The sequence below is a fragment of the Poecilia reticulata genome, linkage group LG14, assembly GCF_000633615.1.
Source record: "Poecilia reticulata strain Guanapo linkage group LG14, Guppy_female_1.0+MT, whole genome shotgun sequence".
NCBI lineage: Eukaryota > Metazoa > Chordata > Actinopteri > Cyprinodontiformes > Poeciliidae > Poecilia > Poecilia reticulata.
In genome coordinates this window covers 8,603,246-8,627,710 of record NC_024344.1, presented here as the reverse complement: position 1 = coordinate 8,627,710, position 24,465 = coordinate 8,603,246, and the positions used below count along the sequence as shown (strand labels likewise).

At 39.7% G+C, this 24,465-nt stretch overlaps 2 protein-coding genes across 2 annotated transcripts; one reads left to right on the top strand and one right to left on the bottom strand.

Moving 5' to 3' along the window:
* The first annotated feature begins 773 nt into the window (after positions 1 to 773).
* Positions 774 to 17,933, top strand: arhgap31 (Rho GTPase activating protein 31). Its single transcript, XM_008427004.2, has 12 exons — positions 774 to 2,010; positions 5,561 to 5,663; positions 7,138 to 7,282; positions 9,131 to 9,213; positions 9,330 to 9,437; positions 10,463 to 10,605; positions 10,690 to 10,897; positions 10,998 to 11,119; positions 11,947 to 12,003; positions 12,399 to 13,022; positions 13,116 to 13,264; positions 13,811 to 17,933. The coding sequence occupies exons 1-12, from the start codon at positions 1,911 to 1,913 to the stop codon at positions 15,740 to 15,742; spliced, it is 3,774 nt and encodes a 1,257-aa protein (XP_008425226.1). The 5' UTR covers positions 774 to 1,910; the 3' UTR covers positions 15,743 to 17,933.
* A 4,407-nt stretch (positions 17,934 to 22,340) lies between these two features.
* Positions 22,341 to 23,913, bottom strand: gsx1 (GS homeobox 1). Its single transcript, XM_008427005.2, has 2 exons — positions 23,307 to 23,913; positions 22,341 to 23,188 (listed from the first exon to the last, which is right to left on the bottom strand). The coding sequence occupies exons 1-2, from the start codon at positions 23,683 to 23,685 to the stop codon at positions 22,836 to 22,838; spliced, it is 732 nt and encodes a 243-aa protein (XP_008425227.1). The 5' UTR covers positions 23,686 to 23,913; the 3' UTR covers positions 22,341 to 22,835.
* Positions 23,914 to 24,465: the final 552 nt, after the last annotated feature.

Genomic DNA, 24,465 nt, shown 5'->3' with positions numbered 1-24,465 from the left:
GACCCCCATTAAAAATCAGAACTAAAAACCTATCTTGGATAAACAAAACATTTTCAAGAAACAGGTGAAGTAATCTAGAAGTAATCTTCTGGTCTAAACAATCCTTATGGTGATATTCACAGTGTTCTGCTGCAGCGAAACAAAGAATTAAATCTGCAAACACATTTAGATCATTTAGTCTGAACCGAAACAAAATGATGTCCAAGTTACTGAACTGTTCACTGAATTGGGATTCATGACTGAGAATCTTGATCTGTGTGTACCAAGCATTGGTTTAGTATGACATTTACCGTATTCATTTAAAAATGGCATTATGAATTTTAAAAACTGACAAAGGAATGAGCCAAAAGATATAAGCACCAGAGCACAAAGATATTTAAAACCAAGCCCCAAAACGGGGTCGGGATGCCGTGCAGCAAAACAATCCAGCAAAGAGCTCAGTGTTTCTCAAAGATGAGGAAGATTGATTGGAAGAGCGAGGATCTGGTGAGTCTAATTTACAAAATGTGGAGCTGCTGTGTCTTAAAATAAGATTTAACAATTCTGGATTCGTAGAGATGCTTCACCTCTTCTCCAAGGTGAATCAGCTCCAACAAACTGCAAATGAATTTTCGACATTCCATCAATTTTATGTTTGATCACTGCATCTTTTTGTACAGTTCCAGTAGGGCGAGGTGTGCAGTCACAGGCAGTTCACCTATCCTTGGTTACAAAGTCATAAAATTAAATTTACTGCCTTAGAGTTTTATTTTCACATGTGGTGAGAGTCAGAGGGCTCCGGTCGTGTGGTATATCCTGCACTATTACATGATATTTACCAGGCTTGGCATTCCAGAGCTGGGATGTAACTGAAATAGATCTGGTGGAGACATGGAGGGCAGCTGTGGAGGAAACCGTGATTAACTAACTCCCTGCATTTAAAGTCAACACGTTGCACTGATTAATTCTGTGTTTTCATTGAAGCTGCAGTCTAATTTAAAAGGAAAACAATAAAATACAAGGCAGTTAGTAACGAGAACCACGTGTTGTCCATCTTGGTCCACCAACACTCCCCCCCCCCCYCGTTTCCCATCTGTGCCCTTCAGGCCCTCACTTGAGTCACCTCCCACTTTCCTCTTCCTTCAGAGCTCGTCTGTTTTTGTTTTTGAGCCTGGGCTCTTTGCACAGGAAACTGTATACATTGGGAGCATTCAGGAAAGGCAGGGAGAAACTTTCCCATTAGCTCCAGCTTTGAGGACATAACGGAGGGGAGAAAAAAATTATAAGAGGGGTCAGTAACTGGGAGAGAAACAGATGTCAGCTGTTCTCCTCCTCCCATAACCTCGTCTCCCTCCCTCTTACATAGTCTGGACGCTTGAAAAATCGCTGCCACATCACTGCCACGAGGCTATCCCTCAATTCAGAAAATGCAGAAAGTCTTTCTCAAAAAACAACTATAGCCATGTTCCTAATGGATGGGTGTCTCAGCTGCAGAAGAAACCAATGAGGAGAACAGACTGGAATGAAGGAAAAGAGGAGGAGATAAAAGAGCAGAGAGAGGGGGAGAGAGAGAGACTGGGGGTGAAAAAACAACAGGAAACCAAACGATTCTAATGCTGTTTCTGCAAATCAGCTCACATAATTCAGCTGAACACCATGAGGAACAGTCCCGCCGCGTCTTTTCTCGGCTCATCTCCCGAGGAACGAGCCATGTAAAAAGAGCTGAAGTTTGAAAAGTGACGTCAGCAGCAGCCGTGCGGTCTGTCAGGGTGCGAGCGGATGCAGGCATTTGGGAGCTGTGTGCTGGGATTCCTGTGCGGCTGCCTTTTGACCTGCCGTCTCATTTCTGGTTTTTGGGCTCATATGGATCAATTCTGGTGCTTTCAGGGAACGTTCTGTTTCAGTCTTCTGGACTACTAACTGGAGCCCACATGAAGAATAAAGGAAACAAGCAGAAGACCAAAAAGAAAGGAAGTGAGAATGTGTTCGGCTGTGACCTGACAGAACATCTCCAGGGCTCAGGACAAGATGGTAACGCTTGCTTTGAAATCTAACACTGTTGGACAATTAGCACTTCCTACCTAGACAATATGTCCTTCGCTGGTTGCTTTACGCAGACAGAAAGGAATAGGGAAGAAGTTTTTTTCCTTTTCCTTGTGAACTACTTTTGCTGTTTTAATCTTTTTTTTTTTTTTTACAAACATGCCATTTGTGAAGAAAGACAAAAAGATATGTAGTTTTTATGTAAGAAACAGTTTTGTTTAAAAGACTACAGATGTCTTTTATCAAAATACATATGTTTTCCATTTATTATGTACATTCATTCACCCATTGGCTGCATTTAATGAACCCAGGGTGGGGCTCTTAGATTCTTTTTGTGTAAATTTCCTGTTGTGTGCAGCTCCTACGACAAGTTTTATGTCAAAATTAGACTAGATATTACTATTAGTTTTGTATGGCGAAAAAGTAAAAAGACAAAAGGAGATAACACAGCAATGTGTTAAGTTTAATAGAAAAACAGTTTTTTATATATAAATATAGATTTTATTTCTGACTTCTCACAACCTTTGTGTGAAAGTTTCCATACATACGGAAAGTTAAGTGAACAGAAATCACATGAACAGACGCTTTAAAGATAAATTTGAGAAAGACCTGTTAGATGGGATCAGTGTGAGGTGGAGCATTCAGAGCAGGAAGTGAGGGAGGAGGTGTGGGTCAGAGTCTTGTGTCATGGCAGCAGCAGACATATTGTCCTTGCTGTTGGTGGGCTGTGGAAAACCTATGAGGCAAATAATCACTTTCTTTCTTTCACTCCTTCCTTCTTTCTTTTGTCTTTTGTTTCTCCCTCTTTTTTGTCGCTTCCTTCTTTTTCTTTCATTTTAACTTTAAGATGAAAAATGCATTCAAAGTCTTGTTCTGCAGTAATCGTAAGAGCGGTGTAAACAGAAACTTGAGGTTGTGTATTTCGGTTTGATCGGAGCTCATAATGCATCACAGTTTTTAAGAGTCATCTGACCCAGACATGGATCAAACCGCAATCAATGAGATTAGAAACTAACACTATGCAAACTATTCAAAAAAGGAGTAAATTTGATTAAAATTAACCATGAAATTTGAGCATTTTGTTTATTATCGATCTCGGCATTTTGTCAAAACACTTGCTTAACAACAAAAGTAACCTTCAATGAAAGGATTATGTATATTTGTGTATCTTTGTATATTTGTACCAAATTGCCATTATATACCAACACCTGCATATGATTCAGGGTTCTGAATTGGTCAAGGTCTGAATCGACCCAGAGCCCAAATGTATTACTTAACCTTAAAATAAATCTTGTAATCTGCTGTTTAGCCATTAGAAATACAAAAAACACAATTTGAAATAAGTTTTTAAAAATATTATTATTTAAACAGAAATAAAAGGAGCATAAATAAATCTATTCTTAAAAAAACCCTGTGATCCAAATGGTTAGCCCTTACACAATGCTGTTCTGCAGCAGACTCTTTTCCGTCTGTTCAGGCAGGCTGACGTCATCTGTGTATTTTTTGATATGTTCATCTCTACAAGAGGCAAAGCGCAGACAGGCAGTCTGGCCACAAGTTTTCTTGATGTAGATAAACACAAATAAAACCAGCTAACGTCCACCACGCTGCATATAACAGAATGTTTTGCTGCTGCAGATGATTGAGCCGTCTACTCTGCAAGAACAAGCATATTTATAGACAAATGAAATAGGTTGTTATTTTCATTTCCACTGCAGTTAGTTTTATCAGTTTGAGTATTTTTAAATCACTATGGAAAACCTGTTTGCCTGCATAAAACCTCTTGTTAAAGCTCCATTTACTGGTTTGATTTTATTACTTTAGTATTTCTTGCTACGTAAAGTGACTTGAATGCCTTAAAAGGTGCTTGTATATAAATGACAATGAATACTATTATTATTACTACTAATAGTATGGTTTGTTTCTTTGTGATTATAAAATTTGCAACTCAAACAAAACAAGTAAATAGAAATAAAAAGAGGCACAACATTTTTTTCCAATCAAAATAGAAAATGTGCAAAATGATTTTCATTTAATTACATAAAAGTGTTTATTAAAGTTATGTTTGTGTTTGTTCTGTGTGCCGAAATGTCACTTAAGTTAACAAAATAGTACTGTTGTTGTGAAATGCTTTTTTTTTTAACTGCACAGCCCTTAAGGGATTTAAAAAGTTACACTCAAAGAGAAAGCTACAAATATAAAAATCTGTGAAAAAAGAAATGTTTGAACTGATCCCAGGGACTGTTTCTTTTTTTCAAGTTTAAAAGCTCCCCACAAATTATTACATGTGCTGTTGTATCTTCAGAAATACGTCCAAACTCCAACTATATTTGTTGCCAGTCTATGAGAAAAGTTCAGCCTGTGTCTAAACAGAGAGGAGCTAAATGACAACCCGGGAGTCGCTCGTCTTGCAGATTCTGACCACAGGCAGGCAATTAGAAATCCAATTACTTAGGTTAGAAAGACGAGAATTTAAATATCTGTTGCTTTCTGCGGTGAGCTGTGAGAAATTAACTCTTGCCAGAAATATTCGGGCGTTCGTTTTTGTGGAAGAAGGGTTCTGCATCTTTGTTTCCAAAATATTTGAAGTTAATACCAGAAAATCAGGCACTGAGAGAGAAAGAATTCAAAATATGAATAATGTACCCAGCTGTGCATGGGTCTGAAACTCTTACTAGCCAAAATAGATTATGCGTTAAATAGACTTAACACAGAAAAGATTTCTATTTTGTGTTAAACTTGAGAAAAACGAATGAGGATTATTGTTTTAAATTAAAGAAAAATAAGTAGAAGTCATGTATGTATGTAGTACTATTGCAGGACAAAAACTCAGATTTCTGATTACGTGTCACACTGCATCACAAAAACACAAGACTTTAAATCATAACTCTGTGTTTTACTACTTAAAAACCTCCAGTAACGTAGGAAAAAGATGATTAATCTGTTTAAAATAGTCAAATCACATGCAACATTGCCCAATACTTGAAGACAAAACTCACGGATCTGTTTCTGCGTCACAGCAAACCTTGTAAAAACCTTGGTGAATAAAACCGAGCTGCAGTCGCTTATTAGTATCATTATTAGTTAAAGTGAAGCTGTGGTCAGAAAAATCAGACGTGCTTTCACAGACACTTTAAAAACCACAGCCGGGCTGTTTACTGGGATGATGGGCTGTTGTTAGGAAAGCAGTGTGTAGGTCAGTGGTAACATTACAAAAGCCTATTTCTATTAGAGGAAATGTCGTAAGTAATACCAGCCACAAGGACTGGGTGTGTCAACTTTCCTCTGAAACAAACAAACCATTTTTAACTTCCTGCCTACGTCCACCTACAGTCATCGACCCTGAGGAGCAAAGGAGCAGGCGTGTAGTAAAACAAACCACATCGCATGGGCTTACTCCTCTGTGCATTGTTACGGTTAAAGTGTGACTATCAGAGCTGTTTACTTTTACTGCTTTATCCCTGCTGTCTGCGTAGTGCAGAGAAATTGAGGCATACTAAATGAAATCCAATCTCTTCATGCGATTTCCTTCCTTCAGTTCCTCAGGTTCTCCAGAAGTGTGCGGAGTTTATTGAGCAGCATGGGATTGTGGATGGGATCTACAGACTCTCAGGGGTCACCTCAAACATCCAGCGTCTCAGGTACTCCCGACAAGAAAAGGACATGGGAAAAAGTATTTGCCTACCTTCAGGTTTTTTTCTTATGTTTAAGCCTCTTTTTTGCACATGAATGTTTCAAAGTTACACTGTGTAAATAGAAAATGCAGTTTTCAAATGATGGTTCCATTTGTTGTGTGAAAAAGGGTAACCTAAGCAGCTCAGTCCGATAAGAAAAAGTAATCTTCCAAATCCCTATTCAATTGTGAACTTGCTGGCATTAACCCCTTTTTTATTTGGATGTAAGATGTAATTTGACCTGATTACTGCCATACCTGTAGGCTGAAGACATGCTTTAAAGAGGACCTATCTGACAACATGGAGTGATCAAAATAAGCTCAAAAAGCAAAAAATAATGCCTTAATCAGAGCCTAATATCTAGAAATTCAAGAAAATATGAGACACAAAGTCACAGACACTTAAAAGAATTGACAAGATTAACATTTCTAAGGTTATGGGACTTTATCAACTCACAGTGAGAACCATAACTCTCAAATAGAGAAAACATGAAACATTTGGAAACTTTTCCAGCCAACAAAAATTACTATAAGATCTCATCAAAGACCCTGAGGAGTCTTAGGCTCAGTGTTCACGATTAAACAATAAGAACGAGGCTGGAAGTAGAATACATCTATAGAGCAGTTCCAAGGTCAAGCACCAACTCGGATTTGCCTCCTAAAGTATCTTGATAATCCCGAGACATTTGAGAAAAAAATATACTTTAGACATTTTTTTTACAGATGTACATCCTTTTATAACTGGTGCAAAATTACCAAAGCATTTCCACTGCCGACAGCCAAAGATGGTGGTGGTAGTGTGATGTCTGGGGCCATTTTGCTGCTTCAGGACCGTGACAGCTTACTGTAGTCGATGAAATGAAGAACACAAGTAGAGTTGGACCAAGTAGCTTCGATTATGCAGCAGGAAAGTGGTCCAAAGCCCTGCAGCAACGTAACAAGTAGAGATTTTGGAGAGATAAAGACAAAGTCCATATTTAAGTCCAAAATGTCTCCAGATGGATGTAACAGATATGCTGCTAGTTAACATAAACGCTTGATGACAATTGTTGCTGCCAGTGGTGGAACAACTAGTTATTACATTTACCTCAACAAATAAAATCATCATCAGTTTATAGTTTTCTGATAATAAAGTTGTTTGATGACCAGAATCCTTTAAGTCATTCATAAAAATCCAATGCGTAAGAGGACAAAATAATGCATATTTTTGCAGCATTGTTAGTCATAAAATAACAAAAGTCAGATAAAATATGAGCAAATCTTTCAACGGCACCCTTGAAACAAATGAGATTCTCTAATTCAGTGCTTTCCTGTTTTCCAACAACATCGACCAGACGGATGCATCTCAGTGTGACGAGCCTCAGAGGGCAGCAGAAGTGAGCTGGGGTGCTGAACAGTCCAGTCATTCAGCTAACTCGGTGTGTGTGGATGTTTTTGTGCAGGCAGGAATTCTGCTCCGAGGCGTGCCCTGACCTTACCAAGGAAGTATACCTCCAGGACATCCACTGTGTGGGTTCCTTATGTAAGCTCTACTTCAGGGAGCTGCCCAATCCTCTGCTCACATATGAGCTCTACAGCAAATTCACTGTGAGTACGTTTAGTTTCATCTGCAGAATGAAAAAAATCCTGTATGAATGAGACAGTATGGCTGTGGATTACGCTAGTGTTCATCTTGCATTGTTTTTATAAAGAAACAGATGTTCATGTACATCAGGTAATGATTTTTTTCAAATATAGTTGCTAGCTGAAATGAAAAAAATGTATTTATGTCATCGGACTTCCATAATGGAGGAAAAGAATGTAAACAGAACAACCCAAATCTGGCCTATGGGAAAATAAAATGTAAGTTTTTGCCGTCATGAGATATACTTCTTCTTGTTTTTGTTTTATATCACCCTGAACATATCGTTCCCATCATGAAACATGGTTTTGACTTTGCTGGGATTCTGATTCAGAGATTTTTGCAAGATGTTTAGTCCAGGGGTGGGCAATCCTGGTACCTGAGGGCCGGTGTCCTGCAACTCTTAGATGTCTCCCTGGTCCAACACACCTGGATCCAGTAGCTGAATCACCTCCTCAGTGCTGTCAAGTTCTCCAGAGTCCTGCTAATTACCTCATTATTTGACTCAAGTGTGTTGAAGTAGAGATGCACCTAAATGTTGCAGGAGACCGTCCCTCGAGGCCTGGAGTTGCCCACCTCTGGTTTAGTCAGTGTCTTTGTTTTTGTATTTAGAAGGACTTCACTTTGAGGGGTAGCATGCTATTCTCCAATATCAAAAAATCTTCCCATTTCAGTTCCATTAAATACATATCGAAACAATAAAATGCGACCAGACCCCAAAATGTACCCAAACTCGAACCGATAAACAGCTAAGACAAAGTGTAGGTTGTATAATTTCTACACTTGGTAGTAAATGAAAGTTTTTGGCTGCTTTTCTGGATGCATGCAAATATGAAAGAGACTTCAGCAGGAGAAAATGGGACAAAAATACTCAAGTGTAAGAAGTGCTTTCTGTGGAGCAGTGTGTGTACTTTGACGGGGTTATTTGCATACCTTGGCTTTCTTACATCTCTGGCTGGCTGCGCCTTTAACTCCAGCTCTCTGGTATGCTTTGAAAAGCGTTTCACTCTCCTGGGGTTCTAACAGAAATCTGGCTGATCACACATCTCTTACCCACAAAGACTGGACATCCATGGTTTTACTTTTATGAATATTTCAGGTCACCTAGGTTTTCCTTATTTAGTCAAAATGAAAAGGTTGACTGTTTTTAGCTCGTGTACGATGTCCGAATTTGGCCTGAAAGAAAGATGCTGAAAGTCAGACTTGTCACTTCTCACACACATTTAGACATGAGCTGATGCTTTTGTGTCTTCAAATATCATTTTATATCCTTTGAAAAAAAAAATGTACTTGGATGGTTTTTATTTGAAGATTTTTTTTCAATGTACTATTGACTTCAATAAAACTTTTTTTTTTAAAGTTCAGTGTTGGTTTAACTACATGCGTTGCAGCATTTCTATTTTAATATTTTATGAGAATGAACTTGAATGAGTCTTTAGCTGGATGGTTACTCAGAGAGGGATTGCTTCAGTGACCCCATGCAACCAGGTGGGCCTCCCCAAAACAATGTTAGCACTTATCCTTAACAGCTAACGTTGTAGCTGAGTTAGCTACTATTTTGAATTTAAAATCGTAATTCAAAATAATACGATTTGAATCAAACTAGATCTGAATGAAACCATGTAATTGGGTTGTGATGGAATGAATCTGGTTGATTTGAACTGAATTATAACTACTTTACATCCCATATATATGGACATAATTTGAACTTGTTTGTGCCGTGACTGTCGGTCTCTTAAAGCGTTGGAGAAAAACTTAAAAATACATAAGACATGACACGACTGCCTTTGTGTTTATCTTTGTTTCTCACACAGGAGGCTGTGTCCCTTCAAGGAGACCAAGACAGACTTTCACATATTCAGACAGTTATCAAAGAGCTTCCCTCCCCTCACTTCAGGTAAACCACACATCTTTCGCTCTCAGCTCCTTAAAAAACAGCAGTCCAGCTTACTTTTACTGACTTCAAAGCTGTGAAAAATATGATGAAATCAACTGTTAATCAACTGTTCTCAGGACTCTGGAGTACCTTTCCAAGCACTTGGCCCGTCTTGCTACCTTAAGCGCCCAGACAAATATGCACACGCGCAATCTGGCTTTGGTTTGGGCTCCAAATCTGTTAAGGTGAGTTTAAACCCACACAAGTACTGGAAATATTTTAGGCATACGGCGCCGTATAACATTTGCCCCCCTCACAAGTCTCTTCTGTTTTTACTTTTTTTTTGTTACATTCAATGATTTTTATCATCAAACAAATTTGAACGTCAGAGTTGAACTAAGTCAGTGACTCTGGTGGAAAATATAAACTAAACTTTAGATATTTAGCATCCCAATTCTGAATTTGTCCACCATTATTTCTTCCAAATCAATCTTATGATGAGACTTTTAATAGATTTGACATGTAGTGCTTCTATCACCCCAAACAAAACTTTTCGGATGTCCTGCATTATCAACTTTATTTTTAAAACCTTAAAGCTGTGCAGCATTTCAACATCTGCACTTGTGATTTCTGAATAGCCATAAATAACTCATTTTTGCAGGTTTGTGATGAAAATGTTTAGCGAAAGAGCTTTAAATCACTGACCTCTTTCAGTCTGGAAAAGGTCTTAAAGCAACTTTTAAAGCTTTGAAACTTCATCAAACTGCATTATTCACAAATGGAGAAAATAATAGAACTTTACAGCTTAAGTGGACCCATTTAGGGTGAACGTTCGTAATCCGACAATAAGAAAGGGACCTGGGCACAAATGTCATCGATGGTAGTGTTCACCCTTTCAACAAAAAAGACGTCACCCCAGCAGTCAAACATGGTGGTGGTAGTTTGATGACATCATTTTATGGTAATCAATGTTTTTCTACCAGACCAAGGAAAATGGCTGAATCAAAATAATTTTGCAAATTAGAGTGAGCCACAGTTCTTCCACAGGGAGCAATTAAAAAAGCATGACAGTGGTTTTAAGCACGAATGGTGGCACCAGTAACACTTCTGTTACATTTTGTTTAGATTGTTTTATTTTGGTTACTGCCCTTTACATTTAGACAGGCCATGTTTATTTGCTGCTAATTCCTGTTGATGATCATTTGTAAATGCCCTGCTTTTGAGAAACACTTGTAATCAGCAGTTTATCCTTACTTCTTGTGTTTTCTAGATCCAAGGACATTGAGACTTCATCTGGTAATGGAGACATGGCCTTCCAGGAAGTGCGAATACAGCAGTCAGTGATCGAGTTTATCTTAAACCACACAGAGCAGATCTTCAGTGGTGATTCTGATCAAATAAAACCCAAAGAAGGTATGATATCCATAAACGTACAGGTCTGGCAACACTGAAATTGTAAGAGATTTTTAATGACACTAACAGAATATACTTTTGCAGGACCGAGTTTGATGTGTGCAGAGAAATACGCCACTCTCCCGATCAGCGGTGGGAGTGGGCCGATGAAACTGATGAGCCTGGAAGAAGCCCAGGCCCGCTCCTTAAGTCCAAATCACCCAGTGCACAAAGAACGTCAGCGAGAGAACAGCCTACCTGACACTAGCACTGCATCGCTCTATCACACGGTCATAGAAATATCAGACAACAAGTAAGATCCAAGCTCAGCCTTTCAACTTAAAGATCGATAAAAAAGCAGAAAAAATCGATTTGATTTCACTTCTTTTTTTGTTGTTGTGTGTTTTGATTAGGAGGAGGTTCTCTGGAAAATCTAAAAAGTGGAAGTCTATCTTTAACCTGGGAAGATCTGTGGAGTCAAAGGGAAAACTCAGCCGCAATGGCAGCGTGTTCATCAGAGCACAGGGAGCATCAGGTCAGGCTTTGCTCCATTCGTGTACCATAAACACACAAAAATAATGTTCTCACTACAAACACACTGCATTCTCAGAAAATAACAAGAGGATGCAGACAATATGATTAAATAAATAAATAAATAAAAAGGACAACAGCGTTTTGTATGCTTTAGAAAGTGCTTAGGGTTAGTGGTTAACAAAGACTAGTTCCATAAAAACTAACATTTTGAACGATGTTAAAACCATCTAGAAACAGTTCTTGGACTCTGAATTAGCCCAAAACATTCATATCAATTTGTCCTGCTTGACTTGAGGATGTAATAATGTGTGTCATTTTGATTAAAAAGATGAAACTTCCAAGTATGAACTTGCAAAAAGTAACAGTAAATTTTCCTGAAGCCCAACACCGGTGTGAAAAGGTTTCTCAGTAACTTCAAAAATTCAATATAAACACCCACGGTGTTATACAATGTTCTTTGCTAATCTTGCTGGAAGCTTTTGAAAATACAAAATGTTCTGCTGTTGGCTTATATTGCTTTTAGGTTTTCACTTTACGCTGGTTTTTGAACATAGAACTGGAAAATGTTTGTTATTCTTAGATCCAGGTTACAACTTCAGGGATTAATGAAATGCCACGTAAGCAGCCGACATTTCTAGCATCACTAATTTAAAGAATATATGAACACGCCACAAATAGCATGACTCAGTTTATAGATGTAGATAGATTTATTACCTGTCCCAAGAGAAAGAACATTTTTTATAGAGATCTCAAAAACAAGATACTAAAATAAATTATTAGTTATAAAATAACTGGTAACTTTTTATTGTTTGACTTTTCTTTCTACAGAAAAGGCAGCTCTGCGTCCTTCCAGAAGCATGGAGTCCTTGTGCTCCTCGTCTCCAGGTGAAGAAAGTTTTAAACACTATCACAGCTGAGCCTTCTGACACGAAAAACTTTTCACATTTTGTCATGCTACAAACACAAATGTATTTCATGTAACAGACATAAAGTCATGTACAACTATGAAGTAAAAGAATCAAAGGAAAACAGTGAAATCTGAAAAGTTTGGCATGTATTTTATTCAGACCACACCTTTTAGAATTTATTTGTAAAAAAACAAAAACAAATAATAAAACTTTTACCTTCACTACAGCTTCACAATTATGGGCTACTTTGTGTTGGTGCAGTGCATAAAATATTAATACATTGATGCTTGCAGATGCAACGTTCTAAAGCACTGTGGGTATAAACAAAAACTTAATAAAAAAAACAAAACAATTATGTTTTCTATTGCACAGATGATGACGGGGCGAGAAGCAATACCTCAGCTGATGGATCCAATAGTATTTTTATTCCTGATGTGAAATCCAGAACACTGGGATCTGACTCCCTCTATGATCTGAATGAACATAGCCAAAACTGGGAGATGAAAGCAAAGAAAGGTGGTGCGAAGGCCGGCTGGAGCTCCGGCCTGAACCAAAAAGACTCACCGGGAGCTTCCTCTTTCCAGAAAACAATGCCAGAGCAGCTCAAGGTGTTCAAAGGGGATGACCTCAGCAACTACAAACCGAGTTCTCCGAAAAACAGGAGGATGCTGTACTCCGGCTCCTCCCGGCCCTCGTTCCCAGGCAGCTTCTTCCCACTGGAGTCTTCGCCGAGGCACCAACGCAGAGCTGTCAACATATCTGAGCCTTTTGCCGTGTCCGTGCCCTTACGCGTGTCGGCCGTCATCAGCTCCAACAGCACGCCGTGCAGAGGGCTCAACAAAGAGAAAGCAGCCACTTTGAAGCCTTGCAGGGAGCCTACAGAGCAGAGCAGCCACTTTAAGAAGAGCAACACTTTCCCTCTGCTGGAGCCGAAAAGGCAGGAAGGAACAGAGAAGAAGCACACCGAGGTTCTGGCCTTCAGAGTGTCGCCAGAGGGTAAGGAAATCTCTTCTACAGCTTTTTTTATACATGGCTTCACTTCAGCTAAGTGTTTTATTTGATATGAAGAAAAATGTACATTTCTTTCAGATAAAGACAAGAAAACATTGCAAAAAAACGAAGGAGTAAAGATTGTTTCTAAACTGGAAGAGCTACCTAATGCACAAAAAAGCGAAGACAAAGATACAGCGCCATCTTCTGGGGAAGACATTCACAATCTCACTAAAGATACACAACTGGTAAATTATTTTCTGTCCTGTCAGCTATTGTTATCTTCCTTAGAATGATTAGATTCATAGTTAAGCCAAAAACTAGGCACACTCCTGCGAGATTTAGAGTTAAAGTTACTGAAATGTCTTAAATGTTTGTGCACTGTTGACAGTGGAGCTTTAAGACAAGTAGATATGGTGTTGTAGCCGTTTCCTGAGTTTCCCTTTCCTCTGCACAGCCATGATTTTCCACAAACCAGCTGCAAAGACTTTCTGCTTTTTCACATTCTGAGTTGATATAAACAGCTGTCTCTAATTAATCTACACAATTCTTTATCTATTGCACAATTTAAGTTTATATTGTTCCCAAAGAAACATGTTTGTCAAGTCAAGAGACATGTTTCCTCTCACTCTGCTCCCGGTATGAATAATATTGCATCTTGTTATAAAACTACATTTCATTTGGATTTTTACATTTTAAGCATGTTAAAATCCAAACCCTTGCTCAAAATAAAGTCAGAAGATAAATATTCAGTCACATTGTGGGATTAATTCGCGTCTCCTTTTATCTCTCAGGATGTTGGACCTGCTGCTGGGAAAACGCTTTGGTCTGACCTCCATCAGGAACTGATGATAACTGAGCCTGAAATCAACCTGCTGCATAAGACTTTCAAACCGGTTTTTGCTTCAACAAGCACCAAGTTAACAATGGACGTCAAGTCAAAGCGAAGCCGCAGCTCTCCGTCTTTATCCCTGCTTTGTAAGGAGCCTTCGTCGAACGCCTCTTTGTTCGAGCGCGCAACTGCAAATAGACCCGACTCAAAAAGAAAACAGCCCTCGGAGTCAGACCTGTTGTTTTGTGTTCACAAAAACTTTGACGTCCAAATTTCAAGCACATTAGATGCAAAAGAGAAGCTGAAACCTTTACATAAAAGTGCACCGGCTTACACCAGCCAGGCTCCCAGGAGGGAAACCAGGCCAGACTGTGTTAGAAATCCTCTAACGATAAAGGACGCCCCACAGGTCGCAAGCTTCTCAGACAGTGCAGACAGACAATCTGAGAAGCAAGAGGACACAAAAAGATCGCAGGACGAAGTAAAGAAAAGCGTGAATCCTGAGGTGGAACCCTGTCAGAGACTCTCGGTGTGTTTAGAGGAGAGACGAAACATGCCGGAGCTGGCAAACTTTGATGACGAAGACGTATTTGGAATGAACCTGGAGGAGCTGGACTTGGTGGAGTCCTGGGAGGATCTTAGCTCCACCAAGCAGTGGGTTACTAGTCCCCTGCACTCGCCCGACATCGAGGAGCTGTTTAACCAGCTTTCCCCCTTCAGTTCTAAGGGAGAAACTCCAAACCCAGAGGTTTCATCTCCTGAAAACGTTCCTCAGAGTGTTGGAGCTAACCCAGAAATTAAATGGACCAATCTGCCGTTGGTGCCTAGACGGACGAGCTTGAACAACAATAATGCAACCCAACCTCCAACAGCAAAGAGCAGCATGGCAAAACCAAAGAATACAGGATCATCTCAGAGATTCACCAGGCAAATGTCATGTGAGACAACGGCGGCAGAGAAAAAAGAGGAGCACGGCTCTTTCAGACAAAGACCCTGCTCCCTTAACTTAGACCTTAGCCATCGATGCATAAGAGACATTTCAAATCAGCAAAATCGCAAGTCGTCTGAGTTTTTTTCTGGTCCAAAAGGCTTGCTGGCCGCTTCTGGAACTGTGAATAAAGGACATTCTGAGTTGGATCTGTTTCTAAATGACAGACAGGCGCCTCTCCGCCGAAACTCTGCCCCAGTCAGCGTGTCATCGGTGCGGACAGCCTTCATGATAAAAACATGTCAGGTCAAAGCTGTGCCCGTTGTCCCTCCACAGGTGCAGTACAGCCAGATACCTCAAACAAAGCAGGAAAGTGATACTGTCACTGTGAAGGAGCAAGAAAAGGGATTCCCAAAGACAAGCACAGACACGAGCACTGCCACCCCGCCTATGCTGATGTCGGACCTAAAGGAGGAACTGGAGAACAAAGAGCCACCCCCTAAACACCAAAAGCATGCAAATGTTCAGAAATCAGCTGAAGCTGGGAAGAATGCCACCCCAGAGCTGCCAGTCATAACTAGGAGGCATGCCCCGAGTCTGGAAGTGTTTGTAGATGGTCCTAGACCCAACAGAGGAGCACTGCTGCAAAGGCCGTCCTTTAGAAACCGGCAGAGACCTCAGAGCCTCATCCTCCTCAGCCCCCCTTTCCCGTTCATGGACTATCCAACATCAGGGGACGATGGCAAGCTGCTCTCATCCATCAAGAGTCTAAATGACACGTCAGCGCTCAACGTCTTTTCCAAAGAGATGACCGAGAACTTCAGGACACAAGAGGGACTCGCTCTGCAGAACAAAATGACGATCCCGAAAAGTGGACAGAGACTCGAAACATCAACCAGCTGCTTCTACCAGCCTCAGAGGAGGTCCATGATATTCGACAGCAGGAGTCCTAGGCAGATCGAGTGACTGCGAGTGGGCCAGCGTGTAAATAGGTGCAGAACATAAAGAATCTTTGGAAAACAGAAAAGATCATGAAAATAGTCTACGGGATGAAGCCAAAGCGATCCAAAAATCAAAAAGTGGAAGCCATAACTCAGATTTCTCTGATATGTGAGAAATCAATATTTTTATTCATTCTCTTAATCCTCACTGGTATTTTTTTATATGTGTAATCATATTTTTTTATCAAATTACATTTTTATTCCCAGATAGAGTTTCAGATCAAGTTACAGCGTCAAAGTACGAAGTCTCTCTGACAAAATAAATGCCATCAAATTTCTCTTCATCATCTGACTTGATAAGAGGCCTGAATATATGAGGCAGCAAGTGAACATTGTGTTATCAAGGTTGGCAAAAATACACAAGTTTAAACAGGTCCAAATTATGGTGGCTAATTTCTCTCCACCATTTCTCTCCCAAGTTTAACGCACCTGGATCAAATAATGGATCATTAGAAGGCCTAAGAAGAACGATGACATGCTGAAAAGATTGTTACTAACTAACTAAAACCTGCAGGATGCAGGATCACCCCTGTACTAGATAACAAATCAGACCCAAGAGAGCATGTGCCATGACTGCTGATAAAATTTAGGCTGCTGTTCTATGTTAACGTGATGGCAAGATGACCTTTCACTGAGTGACAATGACATAGGTAAAAAACAAAAACAAAAGAAAAAGTGGGAAGCAGGTTCTGCCCTAAGATGTGCACAAACTGCATGCATTTAATTCAGAACAAACTGAAGTCAATCACATGTTGCTCTTTTTTTCAGATATTAGCTCTGCAGCATATGGTTGCTAAACTCACTAACTTCTCCCCCCTCAAAAAACCCATTTGCAAACAAACTCACACAAAGCAATGATCACAAGAAGACATGCTCACCTCTACAACACCTACCAGCCATGAGCATTTTTGTTGATCACAACACAAACACTAGATGGAGCCAGATGAACCAGATTTAGGCCTGTGGCATGTAATACAGCCCTGAAATCACCTTTTGCACGCAGAGGAAATGTTCCTGTTAGCGAAAGGTTTCTGACACTGATGCAAAAACGTGTCGGCACAATTTATATTCTGTAGCTTGTGGAGTTCAGGTTCAGGTTAGTCCCTAATCCGTTAAAATCCAAGAAATGATCCAATAGCTTTGGGAGCTCCAGGGATGGAGCAGGATTATTTTAGAAGCACATAAAAACCTGATGTACTGTTTTACAGAAGAAGCATAAAGAAAGACAAAGTGCTGCAACACAAAAACTGTGTTAAACAGGAAATGACGTATCTGTCAAGAATTACCTACTGAAGAAGGACAACTGAAGTCTTAAAGGAAAATATCGATTAAAACTGTTTTTATGAAGCAAACTATTTATCCCTGAATTAAAATTTTAATTTTCCTTTCAATCAGCTGACTCTTATGGCATTAATTATTATTTTATATATATATATATGAACACATATTGAGACTGGATCTGTGGCACACTGACGTCAATGTGATTTTGTTCAAGTGATATTTAAATGATTTTATTTTCATATTTCTATGTATCAGAAATTTTAATAACAGTATTTACCAGCCGAAGGAGTGTAAGTAATGTGTATCTTGATTGTATCAGAGTTACTTCGGCAGTTTTGTTGTCGTTGTTTTGGAATATATGTTGTAATATGACAAATGAAAAGTGAAGTCAAAGAGCCGTTAATCAGACGGTAAATTTGCAGGCTGCCTCTGTGCGAGCTGACTGTATTCACTTTGGAGCTTCAAGGTTTGCTTTGAGTCAAAGTCAGATTTTGCCATCTCCAGATTTTTTTTCTCTCCTCTGATGTGTTTAGCAGATCACTTGTAAATGCACAGGATAGTTTTTTTTGTGTTGAACATACTTTGAATGCTATTGAGCTGACTTTTTTTTTTTTTTTTACCACAGTTTGAATGAGCAAGATGATTGAGTCTAAAGTCATCTAAAGTTTTCCGTTGGTTTTTATAACTCCTGTATGCTTGTTGAGGCTGACAAGAATTCAATATGTTGCATGAATTTACATAAAAATGTATCAGTGTTAAAGATTTTGAGGTGAAAGTCTTTCGATGACAGCACCTGCAGTAATGTACATATTATTACTGATTTTGTTACAAATCATCAGAATAATAAAAAAAAATGAAAGTATTGTGACAATAATTTTGTTGAACTGATATTTTTTGTGACATCTTTCTGAAATTATTGGCATTATTGCCAATAATGCCAATAATTAAAGATACACGAAAAGGCTTTAAAATAAATTTCTTTAGTCGGTGTAACATATCTGGAAATTAATGTTGTTTTATGCTGTATTATTTTTCAAAATCACTATTTAACCACAGTATCATTATTAGAAAAAAAGTCTAATTTTAATAAAAATCCAACCATTAATTTGATTTTATGTATACAGTGGAAAATGGAGAAAACTTCCGCTTGAAGATGTCAACTTCAAGCTGAACCACAGATCTATTAATCGACTCCAGTCCTGCATCTTGTACCTCTGATGCCCTTCCAGTCTTAAATGTCCTTCCTGTTTACGGGAAGATGAGCTGAGAATCTTGATTTCAGATTATTAATGAACCTAAAAAAAAATATCAGAAACCTCTAAAAGCAATAAAGCAGAAACGCTTTCCAGAAGAACAAAATGTCTAAAATATTCGAAACTTCTGGCCTCCACCGTTATTCGAGTCTGGTCCAGACGAACTCAGCGTTTGCCGCCAGGTGCCGCTGCTGTGCCGCAGTGTTCCTGCTAAGTGGTGGAGAAAACAGGCAGATTTGAAACTAAACAGCGGACAATCTTGTCCTTGTGCATTTCACGGGTCTGAAAACTGTCAACCCAAATCCACTGTGGCACATAAGTGGCAGGTGTCCTGATTATATGTGCCGGCAGGGGCTCCACCTCTCATCAGTTTGTGGTAACGTGTGTTTGTGCGCATGGGGTTGTCGGTGCGCTCTTGGATGAAATCACACAACTTGTGCCCTCTTTTTTTTATTTCTACTTCAAACGATGCAATCCTTCTTCATACCGCTGCAGTGAAATTAAACTGCAAACGTATCAGTTTAAAACCAGCAAGTCAGGATATGAAAAGCTTGATTCAGATATTTAAAGACTAAACTAAACTTTTGCCATTGATTTTCTTACTTCAAAAAAAATAATTTAACTTCTCGGCCCTTTTGATTCTCAGAAGAAAAAAAAATCACTGACTTGTGAGTCTGCTGGAATTAATAAAATCCACTAAACAATCAAATATCTGCATATATCCCAGAGGATCTTCACACCACACAGAGGCAACTCTTCCAAACGTCTCTTCCATGTCTGCGCAGTTCATTATTTCTAGACCTTTGACACAGCTTGTGTATGGGCCGAGAATTAAAAAGGGCACACTGAAAAAGGCAAACAGGGTGCGCGCCTTGAATATTCAATTAGAGCCGGGGGGACCGAGGGAAAGCGGAGCTGCGTGCCGGTCCTTCATCTTAAAGTACTGATTAGCTGTTAAACAGATTATATACAGCTGAGTGGGTTCAAATGTTGCTGCAGAAAAACAGCCGCAGTTCAAGGCAAGCGGCGAGCTGCTTCCTGTTCCTGCAGCCACTTCAACACTTTTGTCGGCAACGGCAGCTTTTCTAAGACAGGATCCTGCTCCGTTTTTGTCCAACAAAAAACATTTTATAGAATAGAAACTGTTTTAATCCATTTCTTTAAGGTCGAGTTGGTTACATGAAGATGAAGCACAAGCCTGCCTGTTCGGATTATCTGGCTGCGTTCTTGATGTCAGTGCTAAATTAATTCATTAATTCGTTTTTAAGCCACTTGCATCCTCTTCTACATTTTTTACTCTAAAAGAAAAAAAAAGTATTCAATCTGCGAGATTTGATGGCAGATAACAGCTTTGCGCGAAATCAGAAAAAAATGTGCGCAACAAACTACAAAAAATAAATGTATATTTCATCAATAAATGATTTCTTTAAGAATAAACTTAAAATAAAATCCTTCCCCCATTCAAAAAAACAAACTTTTTTTTTATTCCAGTCGAAGTTGAAGCTCGCTTTTGTCTTTTAGAAACTGGCAAGCAAAGTGTTTAAAACGCTACTATTCTAAGTTTATTAAATGTTTTGTTAAACTTTATTTATCGACTTGTTAAGTTTTGCTACTTTTTATTCGAAGCAAAAGAAGTTTAAACCAGTTTGAATGTGCAGTGCCAGAGCAAGCCACGCGGGACCAAAAAAGAGCCCTCATTGAGAAGCCACGTGTCCGTTTCCAAAGCCTCTCCAACTTAACCACCTCCTTTGTACCAGTAACCCACATCGGCAGCGTCCCTCCACATAAAGGGATTTGCAATTTCAAGATATTTCAGCTTAAATGTTTTTGACAGTTCCCCCGCTTTTACCTCGGCTTGGTTATTTTAACTGTGCCAAATGGGTCACCTTGGGTTGCTGTCTGCGCGCAAAGGGCTTTTGCGCGCATTCAGTCTGAATTTTTTCCAACTTTCCTTGACGGGGAAACCAGCTGCTGGTCGTGAAAAGACGGCTTATTAATTGTCCTTTGTCATGCAGAATTGCTTGATTTCTAAAGAAACGTACAAAGGCTCTTTTTCAGGATTCAAGTATTTTGTTTCGTGCGTATTTTTCAAACCATCGAATCAGCTGCAGCGCCGCGCCGTCTACCAGACTCTCAGGTACTGACTGCCTGCTCCCTTTGTCCCCTTTTAATGCTGTTGTAAATCGTGCAGACTGATTTGTTACAAGCTGTTCTTTTAATCTGATAGATAAGAGACATGTCAAAGAAAAGCCGTAAATAAAAAATTAGCCCGAATAAAGACAAGGGCGAGTCTGCTAGATGGGCGCCTGTTGACTCAAGCGGCTCTCCAGCGTCAGGGGAGCCCTCTCCTCGGCTCTGTCAAGGTTACGTCCACAATTCCCCTTTTCTTCTTTTTAAAAAGACACCGTAGTCCTTTTTGCTTCAATGAATTGATCGGCACAAAATTAAGAATAAATAAATTGAGCATTTGGGAACAGCGAGCGTATAAGCTCCCCCAGGGCGCATACCCCCGGGCTATTGAATGGATAAAGCGCGCTTTGCAGAGCACGTTGTGAGCAAAATGGGGACTCTATGGTGCAATTAACAAAATAGTCTAATCCCATATCTTAACAAATGCAAATATTAGAGTTTTGTTAAAAATGTTTAAGTGAACCATTAAAGGAAAGTTTGCAGGCGAAACTCAACATCCATAACAGGCCCAGAGATGCAGATTATACTCGGTGCGCAATTAAAAAACAGATTTTTCTCTCTTTAAGAAAAGTTAGAGGCAAGTTTATACTGCAGCAAACATCCTTCAAAGGCTATTCAAGGCAGGAAAAACACATTTTTAAACCAAAGCCTCGAGTCAGAGGCTGGTTTCAGCGGTGCGTAAAACAGGCAAACAAAACTAAAACTGCGTCTAAGAACACTTTTTTTTGTTTGTTTTTGTTTATATGTTCTGTACATTAAATAATATTTTCATGACAATAGCTAAAAAAAATAGAATCTTTATTTTTACTTTCATTTTTCTTTAAGCAAAAATGTTTTTTTAATTTTATTTTATTTTATTCACCAAGATTACTTTATGCCATATGGATGATGCGTCTAAAATAACCTGGCACCGCAAACTCTTTAATTTTAGGTTTTATTTTTAGGTAGGTAAACATAATTACAGGTTGTGTAAGTTTATGTTTTGAATAAAAAAAAATAGAATCAGTCAAGCAGAGAATGTTTGTATTGGTGCTATAAAAAAAAGGCCCCGCATCTTAGAGAAAAGCTGCGCTGACAACGGGAACAATCTGGGTCATGGACACGAAACTGCTCTCACTCCTCATTTATTTTCATGTTAGATCGATATCTTGAAGATACGCTTTTATACACCCGCTGCGATTATTAACTCGCTCACACAACACAGATCATTTCAGCTGGCAGCGGAGCTGAAAGGAGCCCTTAAGGGCCAGAGAAGGCAGCGATATGAGGGCTGGTTTTCCCCTGGGAAAGGCGTATAAGAGCCCCATCATAATAAAGCTTTTGTCTCTGAAGCGCAATAGAGGTTATTATGAATTTAATTTATCAGTTCAAATGAAAAAATAAAACTTTCAGCGTGCTCCCATCCATTAATAAAGGTTTGTTTGAATGTTGGATAAACCCCATGCTGGGTATGTAACAACCAAATTGTTTTAGACGAATTTGAAATATTCCTGAAAACGACAATGTGTCCATTAATTTGAGCCTAAATGAGATAATATTGAAACATATTATTTTCATGAAAAGAATGCTTGTCTCTGAAAAGAGCAATAGTACACATCACTATCGCGCGCTTTCACAAATTGGAAAACATTGCGTTGAAATATTTTCATTGAAAAAAAAAAGACACTACAAAAAAAATAAACAGTCTCACTGATAATCAGAAATTGTCTGTTTTTACTACACGATATATTTTTTTTAATGTTGGATTTAAAAGCTCTTTCTCTGGAGCGTAGCAACGCGTCTGTGCGCAATCGTGTGCGCAAAACGTCCAACATTAATCTCACAAAACAACAAAGTCTGTACGGCTTAGGAATAGTTTTTATTCAAGTATCAACATTTTTAAATAAATAAATATTTTTCAGGTACACCGGAGATATAATTTCAGAGTGGTCCTGGTCATGTGACAGTGGTGGAGATTTATTTAAGTAACAGTTCAATCCACATACTCACCAAACTGTCCCATCCCCAATATACAAATAATAATGTTGCTATGGACTGGGGGATTTGTCTTTACAAATCTGTCCACCGTGCTCATCGGATTGGCAACAACAATGGACTGTTTTCAGAAAAAAACTACATACAATACGTACAACGTGTATACAGCTATACAATAATTCAGAGCATTTCCCTGATTAAATATCTGTTAATTACAAACGACTGAACACAACTGGCCCAGTCTTCCTTCTTTTCTTTCCTTCATTCTTTTTTTTCTTTTTTTTTTTTTTGGCAGCATTCAAATCTCATCAAGATATATAAAAAAAAATCATTTCAGACAGCAGTAGTTCTATGAGACTTTTACGGAGAGACAGACAGGTCCACATCCTCCTTTTCTGACGAGGATGGAGATGCGGGAATGTCGTCGTCCTCCTCCTCCGAGCATCTGGCGGCGGACAAGGACGAACATTTGCAGTTGTGTGATCCAGTCCTCTGCCCGCCGCTCTTGCCCTCCTTTTTGTGCTTCACTCTGCGGTTCTGGAACCAGATTTTCACCTGCTTCTCGGACAAGTTCAGGTACGTGGCGATCTCGATGCGCCTCAGTCTGGACAGGTACATGTTGGAGGTGAACTCCCGCTCCAGCTCCAAAAGTTGCGTGCTGGTGAAGGCAGTACGCATGCGCTTGCTACTCTGAAGTTTTCCATTGTTGTTTTCTGTTGAAAAAAAAAAAAAGTTATATAGACTGTTAAAAACCAGTAAAGCAAAAACAAACAAACAAACAAACAAAACAAATCAAGACATCTAAATTTGGCGATATCTGCCTCTACTCACCGATGGAGATGCAGTGGAATTGCCTTGGGTCCGGAACCGTGTACGCAGCTTGGTATATCCCTGGAGCGTGGCTGAGGTTCACGCTGTTCGACGTGGAGTGCTGCCTGGACAGAGCGGAGTGGCAGTACTGCGAACCAAACGGAGGGAATGAAGCTTTGAGGAGCGGCAGGGTCGGAGGAGAAGGATGAAGCTGGGACGCGGCCATGCACAGCGGGCAGAAGCACAGCAGACCGGCTTTCCTGGAGTGGCAGGAACCCGGCAGCCCGTGCGGGTGGTGCGGCGAGTGCACCGCGTAAGGGAACAGAGGCGGGCTGCTCTCGCTCCCCTTGTCGCTGGTCTCCCTCAAAATCAGGGAATCCACGAGAAAAGACCTCGGCATGTTGGCGAAACTTGTTGCTCGGCGTGGCTGTAGTCTGAGCCTCGTTGCGTCACTCGGTGCGTCAGTGTGCTCTCAGTGGCACGGTGGACAGCGAAGTGGTGCTGAAGGCGCACGGCCTCGCCTTAAATAGCTGCGGATGGACTCGGTTCGGCCATGTGACGGTTACGCTGCAAGCGGCCGAGAGCTCTCAATAGGGTTTTGTGCCTTTCTCTAGGCATTCCCACTGCACGCTTCCCCATTATTTCACTTGTTAACTAAATGAACTGCATAATGTAGTCTATTCTTGTCAGCCCCACCCACGCCGAGAGAGGCGGCTCTACCCTTTCTCCCTTTTATCATCACTCTCATTTCGATCATAGTGGCGAGCTTAAATTTCCAGAGAAAGCGTCTCTGCTTCATTTGGGAACTAAGTTAAGTTTCCTCTGGGATATTAAGCCGGGTGAGTTAAATGCAACCGAGAGACGAGACAAATTACACTGTAGAGCTGAAAAGTGTAAGGTGTTAAATATAATTCATTCATTATTAAACTTTTTATCTAGCATATCATCTTGTAAATGTGCTGTTTAATAATAGTCAATGAGCTCAAACAATGTTAGCACTTTATTTTAGCAACTATTCCCACTTTATTATTCTTCCAACCTGAACAAATTGGTGAAAATGTCACTTATCATGCTGTTTAAGTCAAACTTTATTCTAATTAGTGGAAGAGAACGGTAAGTCACATTAGTTTATAAGGATGAGGTGCAATGAATGTATTAAATTGGCAAAGGCTAAGACCTA